This window comes from Peromyscus californicus, unplaced genomic scaffold (genome assembly GCF_007827085.1).
Source record: "Peromyscus californicus insignis strain IS unplaced genomic scaffold, ASM782708v3 Scaffold_22__1_contigs__length_63687245, whole genome shotgun sequence".
Lineage (NCBI taxonomy): Eukaryota > Metazoa > Chordata > Mammalia > Rodentia > Cricetidae > Peromyscus > Peromyscus californicus.
Genome location: NW_026294525.1, coordinates 9,660,397 through 9,669,485, shown reverse-complemented (window position 1 = coordinate 9,669,485; position 9,089 = coordinate 9,660,397). Strand labels below are relative to the sequence as shown.

At 52.3% G+C, this 9,089-nt stretch overlaps 1 protein-coding gene across 2 annotated transcripts in view; it reads left to right on the top strand.

Moving 5' to 3' along the window:
- The first annotated feature begins 559 nt into the window (after positions 1 to 559).
- Tmem181 (transmembrane protein 181) overlaps positions 560 to 9,089 on the top strand; it is a 55,492-nt gene continuing 46,962 nt past the window's right edge. For both annotated transcript variants that reach the window (XR_008221158.1, XM_052750877.1), the window contains exon 1: positions 560 to 885. Coding sequence is in view for 1 of the 2 variants with exons in the window: in XM_052750877.1 (XP_052606837.1) it covers positions 755 to 885 (131 nt within the window). In the remaining variant the exon portion in view is untranslated. The remainder of the gene's footprint in view (positions 886 to 9,089) is intronic.

Here is a 9,089-nt window from a genome sequence, read left to right as displayed (position 1 = left end):
CTGGCCTTGAACTCACAGAAATCTGCCTACCTGTGCCTCCCAAGTGGTAGGACTAAAGGCATGTGCCACCACCGCCCGGCTTTTTTTTTTTAAATATAAATAGATTTACATTTTTGTGTATGACTTCCCTGATTGTCTTCTCGATATGAATGTGCACCTCATGCGTGCTTGTGGTTGTCAGAAGAAGGGAGCTGGATTGCCAGAAGCTGTGAGCCACCATGTGGTTGCTGGGAACCGAACACAGGTCCTTTGCAAGAGCAACAAATGTTCTTAACTGCTGAACCATCTCTTCAACCCCAGGGGTTTATTTTTAAATGCTTTTCTTGCCCGGAAAGGGAGGGTGTTCTCGGGATCTGTCCGCGGTGCTGAGAGCGGTTGCCCGCTTCCAACCTTGGGCATGCCCTACAAAACAGGCCTCAGGGCCCACCCTCGAGCCGGCTTCCCTCGCTGATCTCTCTTCCAGCTTCTCTCCTCCGTACAAGACCCAGGGAGGGCGGCACCGGGCGGCTGATGATCTCGCGCTGGGCCTCCCTCTCCCGGGTGGGCCCCCCGGCAGGCGGGCGGCGACTGGGGCCTCGGGTGGCGTGGTGGCGCCGGCGCCTCCGTGCGCGCCCCCTCCCCAGCTCCGGGCCTCTGCTCCTCCCCCTGCCCGGTCCCGCCCAAGTGCGCCTGAAGCCCGTGCCGGGAGCAGGCGGTGGAGAGGGGACGAGGACGGCGATCGGGAGGGCGGAGCTCAGCGCAGCGCGGCGCGGGCATGGACGCGGAGTACCCTGCCTTCGAGCCGCCCCTCTGCAGCGGCCTCAAGCAGCTGTGCCAGCGGCTGCAGGAGGCGTACCGCGAGCTCAAGGAGGACCTGGCGCCGTTCAAGGATGACCGCTACTACAGGTAGGTGCGGAGGGCCCCAGCCCCGTGTCCTCGCCGCCGCCGCCGCCGCCGCCGCGCCCCAGCCCCGGAACGCTGAGCCCGGGACAGGGCAAGGGCTGCTGGCTGCTGCGCGCTCGACTCGGGGTCAAGGGCGGCCCCAGGCGGCCTGGTCCTGGATCCTTCTCCATCCCAGAACCCTGAGCGGGGAGGCTAGCCTTAGGAGGACTGGGCTTTCGTCCCTGCTCGGCTCCTCCCTCATGTTCCTGTCTCCCATGCCTGCTGCCTAGCTATCGCCACAGGGGCCCTGGCCAAGCTCTGCTTTGGGGAGCCGCCGCCCTCCCCTACACACACACACACACACACACACACACACACACACACACACACACACACACACACGCGCAAGCACGAGCTTCCTGAAGCAGGGTAGGCCTTCGCCTCTGTGCTGGAGTGCTCAGGCCTAGGCACATGGTCCCAAGCTCCAGCTTCTTCCCTTTCCAGAGAAGATGCTTGTAGCAGCCACATAGGAGCTGTGGATGTGGGTTTGTTTGAGCTCCTTCTGCTCCCTCACCTGCAGTGGAAGCCAGAGCAGTGGAGCCTGTGGATGCTTGCTGAAGGGCACCCTTCCCTTCCTCCTTTGTGCCGTGCTTTCTGGTGGGGAAGTGTGTCTGTGGCCAAAGGCCTTGCATACCTAATGCATGGAGCTGGAGGGAAAGGACTGGGTCCAGAGGCACGGGCCTAGGTTGATGGTGTTACTGAGTAGCTGTGTGAGCTGGGAGTAGGGGGTGGCATGCTGTATGCTGGGCTAATAGTTAGACTGTTCACCAAAAGTAAATCTCGAAAGCCCAGCCAGTGGCTTCCTGGGGCTGTATCCTGGCCATGAGAGTTATTACTGAACGGAAAGGCCATTTTTAAAAAATTCTGTGTGGGCCGGGCGGTGGTGGCGCACGCCTTTAATCCCAGCACTCAGGAGGCAGAGCCAGGCGGATCTCTGTGAGTTCGAGGCCAGCCTGGTCTCCAAAGCGAGTTCCAGGAAAGGCGCAAAGCTACACAGAGAAACCCTGTTTCGAAAAACCCAAAAAAAAAAAAAAAAAAAAAAAAAAAAAAAAATGCAGTGTGGGCAGGTGAGGGGACTCAGCGGGTAAAGCCCCTTGCCACACAAGCCTGACGACCTGAGTTTGCTCCTCAAACCTGTGTAAAGGTGGAAGGAGAGAACCAACTCCAAACGGTACCCTCTCACCTCCGCAAGCATGCTGTGGCACACATGTGCCTGCACGTCACACATCATACACGTGCACACACATATCATAGTGAAATTTTAAAATATTTTGTAGTGTAGTGATGGTGTGCCGAGACCCCGTGAACCCCATAATCTCTCTAATGAAACCTCCTGGGACACCTGGCAGGTAAAGGAGCTTGTGGACATTTTAAATTACATTGTTGAAATAAGATAATCTCCCATCTCTTTTCCTGTGTGTTTCCCACCATTCCATTCAGTGTCCACTGAGAACATTTCTTTGGTAAAACAGCCGGCAAATAAGGGCATGGTCTCCATGCAGGTAGCAGAAAAGAGAATAAGACACACACGTGGTTAATCCGCAAGTGGGTCATTCTCTCCATACATTCAGCTGTCACTGAGTATCTCCCACGGCTTTTCTACATGTGGGGGATGTGTCTGTGAGCAAGAAAGACTTAGGACTAAATTGAGGCGCCCACAGAAAGGGGATTTCATGCTGCCATGAAAGTAAGCAAGGCAGACCAGGAGACACAGTGTAGCGGGAAGGTACTGTGTCAGATCAGGTGGTCAGAAAGACTCTAAGAAGAGCGAGAAGCTTACTAGATGGGGCATCATGGACGAAAATTACAGTAGAGGAAGGAGGGGGTACCAAGTCCCTGGAGCCGTAGAAACATGACCTGTTCAAGGCGCAGACGAAGACAAGCGGGTACTGAACACCTTAGAGCGAGGTCGGGTAGAGGAGAGCCTTGACCTCAGGAACTACAACCAACAACCCACCCTGGCAAAGGCAGCTGGAGGGGAAGAGTTCATGATGGCGGGGAAGCCAGAGTGTCATGGCCTCAAAGCGGATGTTCACATCATAGCCATAGTCAAACAACAGATAGATGATGGATGCACAGCAGCCTTTCTCCATTTATACGGTCTAGGGAATGGTACTGCCCACAGTGGGCACAGGTCCCTACCTCAATCAATACACCACCACCACCTCCACCACACACACAGGCATGTCCAGGGGTCCATCTCGCAGATGATTCTAAATTCTGTCAAGGTGACAGTCAACACCAACTGTCCACGCCAGTGAATACAGATTGCATGAGAACAGCAATGTGAAGTCACTAGGGTCACTGGGGAAGTGACAAGCAGTTTGGCTGCCTGCCCTATAGCAAGCGTGTGGATCTTTGTTATTTGAGTTAGATTCTGAAGACAGATTTGCCATAGTTGGAAAGGGGCAGAGGTTAAATCTGCCCCCTGCCATGAGGGCAGGTGGACAGCAGGGTGCTTTATGCTGTCTTGTGTAGCAAAGTACTTCGCAGAGAACCACAGAGACTTCTGTAGCAGGGAAGTGTTTTATTGGGTCACTGAACTAGCCTCGGGCGCTCCACTGGATTTCTACATCAGTGGGTCATTCCTTCGCACCCCAGCTGGAATGCTCTGGTTACAGTTGCAGCTGCTGGGGCGGCTTCACCAGACAGCGGACTTGCTACTACTCAGTTGGCAGCTCCTCTCCTCACTGTCCTTGTTTCCTCAGTCATGACTAATGCTAACGCACGCTGGCCCTCCCCACCCCACCCCCAGGACCAGGGACTAACCTCACGTGGTTGACAGTTTTCTCTAACAGGGTAAGGCAACGAGCACAACTGTTAATGACTTGTCTCCCAAAGATGGCTGTCCCCTCCATCAGCTGGCGTCCGTGTGTGCCCATCAATTACAAACTTACAAAATCTGCCCCTAGAGGAAGCTGCAGCCATGTGATCAGAATGAGAGGTGACAGTTGTGCTCCTTGCCAAGAAAGGGAAAGTGGGAAGGCTGTAAACTGGGGAGCTGAAATCCTGGGTTCTAGGCTCAATTCAGCCCTTCAAGAACTCCCTGAATTTAGAGGAATCACTGAATTTTACCATAGAATTGCATCAGAAAAATGAAGCCCCTGGCTGCCACCTTCACCAAGATGTTCCATGTGAAGATAACCCAGAGATGTACTCAGCCAGAGATGACAACCACCATCACAAGAGATGTACTCAGCCAGAGATGACAACTACCACCACAAGAGATGTACTCAGCCAGAGATAACAACCACCATCACAAGAGATGTATTCATCCAGAGATAACAACCACCACCACAAGAGATGTACTCATCTAGAGATGACAGCCACCACCACAAGAGATGTACTCAGCCAGAGATGACAGCCACCACCACAAGAGATGTACTCAGCCAGAGATGACAGCCACCACCACAAGAGATGTACTCAGTCAGAGATGACAGCCACCACCACAAGAGATGTACTCAGCCAGAGATGACAGCCACCATCACAAGAGATGTACTCAGCCAGAGATGACAGCCACCACCACAAGAGATGTACTCAGCCAGAGATAACAACCACCACCACAAGAGATGTACTCATCCAGAGATGACAGCCACCACCACAAGAGATGTACTCAGTCAGAGATGACAGCCACCACCACAAGAGATGTACTCAGCCAGAGATAACAACCACCATCACAAGAGATGTACTCATCCAGAGATAACAACCACAAGATATGTATTCAGCCAGAGAAGGTGACAGCCACCACAAGAGATGTACTCAGTCAGAGATGACAGCCACCACCACAAGTCAGCCTGACCAGTGAGGCCAGGCCGCATTGTTAGTCTAACAGATTAAGGAGGTAACTGAGTGCTTTTTAACTTGGTAGCAGTTTACTGCCATGGGGGTTACTAGCCATTTGGACCTTTACTTCTCATTCATATTCATGGGGAAAAGTGGTTGGCTTTCCGTCAGTGAAGCTCTTCAAAAGAGAAGGGATAGCCTTAAGTCCAACCATTCCCCAGCAATGGCATCAGTGGAGAAGCCAGATCTGTTGACCAGGATGAGGTGCAAGTGGGTGTCATCTCTGCAGAAAATTGTTGGCGTCTGCAAAGGCTGTGCGTACACTTACCCGCTGTTTCCTCTCGAGTGTGGTGTCTCCTGCAGGGACACAGACAGGAACCCATCAAGAGACAAAAAGCTGCTCTTATCTTACACTGACATCAGTACAGTATAATGTTTCTAAGTGGAGGCCAACCAAATATTCATCTGCAGTAGAAGAGGTGAAGGCATTGCACTTACTCCATACTTAAATATTATATGGTGGTAAACACTTCTCAGCTGCACATAGCAAGGATCTCACAACTAGAGACTCTCCCCAGTTTCTTAGTATCTCTTAAGGGCCTCCAACCGAAGAGACAACTGCTCCTGAACCCCAAGTGTCACCCAGGAAAGTTGGCTACCTGTGCCTCTTTCCATCACCATCTGCACACACACCCTGCCCCTGCCAGGTTCCCAGTGAATGTCTAAGCACATGCCATGTGGGTCCTTCTAGACCTTGCCCTGTATTCTGAGGCTCTGACCCTGAGGTGGGACCTACTTAGAACTCCTGTCCTCTACTACAGTGACTCCTGTGCCTCATTCGCCCTCTTCGCCTCTGTATGACTTCACAGACTCTCTGGCAAGGTCTCCTTGTTACTGTGTGAATGAAAGTGGTCCCTTCATTTGCTTCAAGCAAACAGGATCATCAAACACCTTGTCGGAGGAATCAAACCCCCTGTAAGAGGGCCTGGGGATGCTCCTGTGTGTGTGAGTTGTACGTGTTACAGAGGGACTTTATACAGGGTGGCTGTGTGAATCGAGGAGGGTTTCAGTATTAGAACCAGGCACTAAGAACTCTTATCACCTGTCCGGCAGCTTCCAGATCAAAGTGAGAGGCTGGGCAGAGGTTCCCTGAAGCTAGAGGTGGAACAGGATCCTTAGTACCACATTAACTCTGGTCTAGGCCTCTGGACCTGCCCAGAGTCTTTCCAGGCCTTCTGAGTCTCCCTCTCTTCTATTTTGGCATTGGGACAGTGTGTGGATGCTAGTTAGCTCAGCTTCAGGGATGAGCTGTTTCTTAATGAACAATACGTAGAATCCAGAAAATAGAACACTCGGATGGGACTGAAATGTAAGTTCCAGCCTCAGGCAAAGCTTCCATCTCTCTATTCACTGTGTGCTCACTGAGGAGGAGGAGCAGTGATGTCCATGTTGGCCTCCACAGGGAGGGAGGGAGAAGAGGGACTGCTGGCAGCAGTGGCCTAGGAATGCCTCGCCTGGGCCCACTGCGTGTGAAATAGAGGGTATTCGGTGTCTAGGGTTTGTAAGGAACCATTATTTAGAATACAGGAAGAAGTCCTGTGATCCAAGCTGTTGTAACCAAGTCCTGTGTCCACAATGGGGTGGAACAGCAGAGTGACAGGGTGTTTGGTGCAGAAACCATGGAACACTGGGGGAGGTTCTCCAGCACAGGGAGGGGGTTACCAGCACGGGGAGGGAGTTCTCCAGCACAGGGAGGGAGTTCTCCAGCACAGGGAGGGTGTTCTCCAGCTCAGGGAGGGTGTTCTCCAGCACAGGGTGGGGGTTCTCCAGCACAGGGAGGGGGTTCTCCAGCACAGGGTGGGGGTTCTCCAGCACAGGGAGGGGGTTCTCCAGCACAGGGAGGGGGTTCTCCAGCACAGGGAGGGGGTTCTCCAGCACAGGGAGGGGGTTCTCCAGCACAGGGAGGGGGTTCTCCAGCACAGGGAGGGGGTTCTCCAGCACAGGGAGGGGGTTCTCCAGCACAGGGAGGGGGTTCTCCAGCACAGGGAGGGGGTTCTCCAGCTCAGGGAGGGAGTTCTCCAGCTCAGGGAGGGGGTTCTCTAGAACAGGGAGGGGGTTCTCCAGCACAGGGAGGGGGTTCTCCAGCACAGGGAGAGGGAGATGCTCCTGAGGCCGTGAAGACTTGGCAATGGCAGGGGTCTGTTTGCAAGCACCCCCAGGGGCTCACACTAACCCAGGGAGCTCCGGCATGGAAGTCACTACCTGCTGATGCAGGAGACCCCAGCTCTGTTGCCCAGTATTCACCCCAGTGCTCTGCACCTCCACTATGGACTTCCAAACCCATGAAGAAACGTCTTAGCTCAAAGTTGTGCACCCTGAATTTTACAGTGCTGGGGATGGAACCTGGGCCCCAAGCATGCTAGGTAAGCACCCTACTATTGAACTACAGCCCCAGGTCACCCCTTTGACAGATACTGGACAGATGGCTCCCCTGTATAGAATGCAGGTCTCTATGGCGTATGTGGAGCACCCCAACAATCCACAGCCCCCAGGACAGGTGACTTGCTAGGAGGTAGGGTCCGTCACCCCTCTGCTGTGCGTGAGCAGGCTCCTGTTGGGTCCTGGCTGGGCCTCCTTTTCTGAACAACTTTTCAGTTCTGCCCCATGCCACTGAGGCAGCAGGAAGGTGAATATGTAGGCTGGGTGTGAAACATACTCCCCCGGGACTTGAGCCTTCAGGGTCCCACAACATCCATCACTTCACATTGCCACATCCTGGGCTGTGCTGCAGCACATCCATCCGGGGCCTGTCCTGAACCTGCAGGAGCCACACGATCATCAGACCTCTTGCTTGGTGCTCCAGTCAAGTTTAATTATTTCTGTGAGGGCCTTGGAGTGAGCACAGTATTTATTTTCTTGAATTCATGGTCATTCTGCCTCAACTTCCCCAGTGCTGGCGTCATAGGCACAAGACACGGCCTTGGAATTTCTTTTTTAAATATTGTTTTTATTTATTTATTTTAATTATTATTTTTTATTTATTTTTAGGTAGAGTCTTACTATGTACTCTGGCTGGCCTGGAACTCACCATGTAGACCAGGTTAGCCTCAAACTCAGAGATCTGGCCACCTCTGCCTCTCACATGCTAGATGTTTTCGTTTTTGAAGTGTGGGGTGGGGGGAGTAAGTATCTGGTGTATGTGTGCAGGTATGGTGTATGTGTAAATGTGTAGTGTATGTGTGTGGTATATGTGTAAGTATGTGGTGCATGTGCATGTGGTATATGTGTAAGTGTGTGGTGTATGTGTAAATGTGTGGTGTATGTGTGCAGGTGTGGTGTATGTGTGAGTGTATGGTATATTTATGTGGGTGTGTGCACCCATGCAGATACACAGAAGCCACAGGAAGACTTTGCTGTCCTGTTCTCTCACTCTGCATCTTACTCCCTTGACACAGGATCTCTCAGTGAACCACAAGCCCCGGCTATCCCCCATCTCTACGCCCCACAGAGCTGGGGTTACAGGGGCCTGCCTACATGGTCTTACCTGGCTTTTTTTTAACTAATTTTTTTATTCAAAAATTTTTTCTTAGCCAGGTGGTGGTGGCATATGCCTTTAATCCCAGCACTCGGAAGGCAGAGGCAGGCAGATCTCTGTGAGTTCGAGGCCAGCCTGGTCTACAAAGCGAGTTCCAGGACAGGCTCCAAAGCTACACAGAGAAACCCTGTCTCAATAAATAAATAAACAAATAAATAAATTTTTTCTTACATGTTTCCCCCTTCCCCTTGTACCCCCACCTCCCTAACCACCCAACTTTGTGTTCTTTCTTACCTGGCTTTTTACGTGGGTGTTGGGATCCAAACTCAAGCACTCATGTGTGCACAGTAGGTACTCTTACCCACTGAGACTTCTCTCCAGCTCCCCCACCCCTGCCCCCTCTCTCTCCAGTATCTCTCACTGGCGATCACCGACCACCATCTCTGCTAGCCTGGCTTGTCAGTGTGCCCCAGGAATCCACCTGTCTCTGCCTCTCTGGAGCTGTTTACAAGCATACAACCACCATGCCTGACTGTTCATTGTGGAGTCTGGGGGGTTGAATCCAGGTCCTCATGCTTGTGTGGCAAACACTTGATCAACGGAGTCATCAACGAAACCCCGGAGGCTCTTTCTAAAATAACAACTATCTCATAGTCTCTCTTTTCCTATCCTGATGTCTTAATAATATCAAGAATGCCCCCATAACTTTGAAAATTACTTGACTATGATCCAGAAGAGCAATGTATGAAAAGTAAATTCTAACAAACAGATGCATTTGAACCATAATACCCTTCTAGGAAAGGGCATCGGGGAGTGGGGGGGAGCAGGCTCTCCCCAAGACATTACCTTA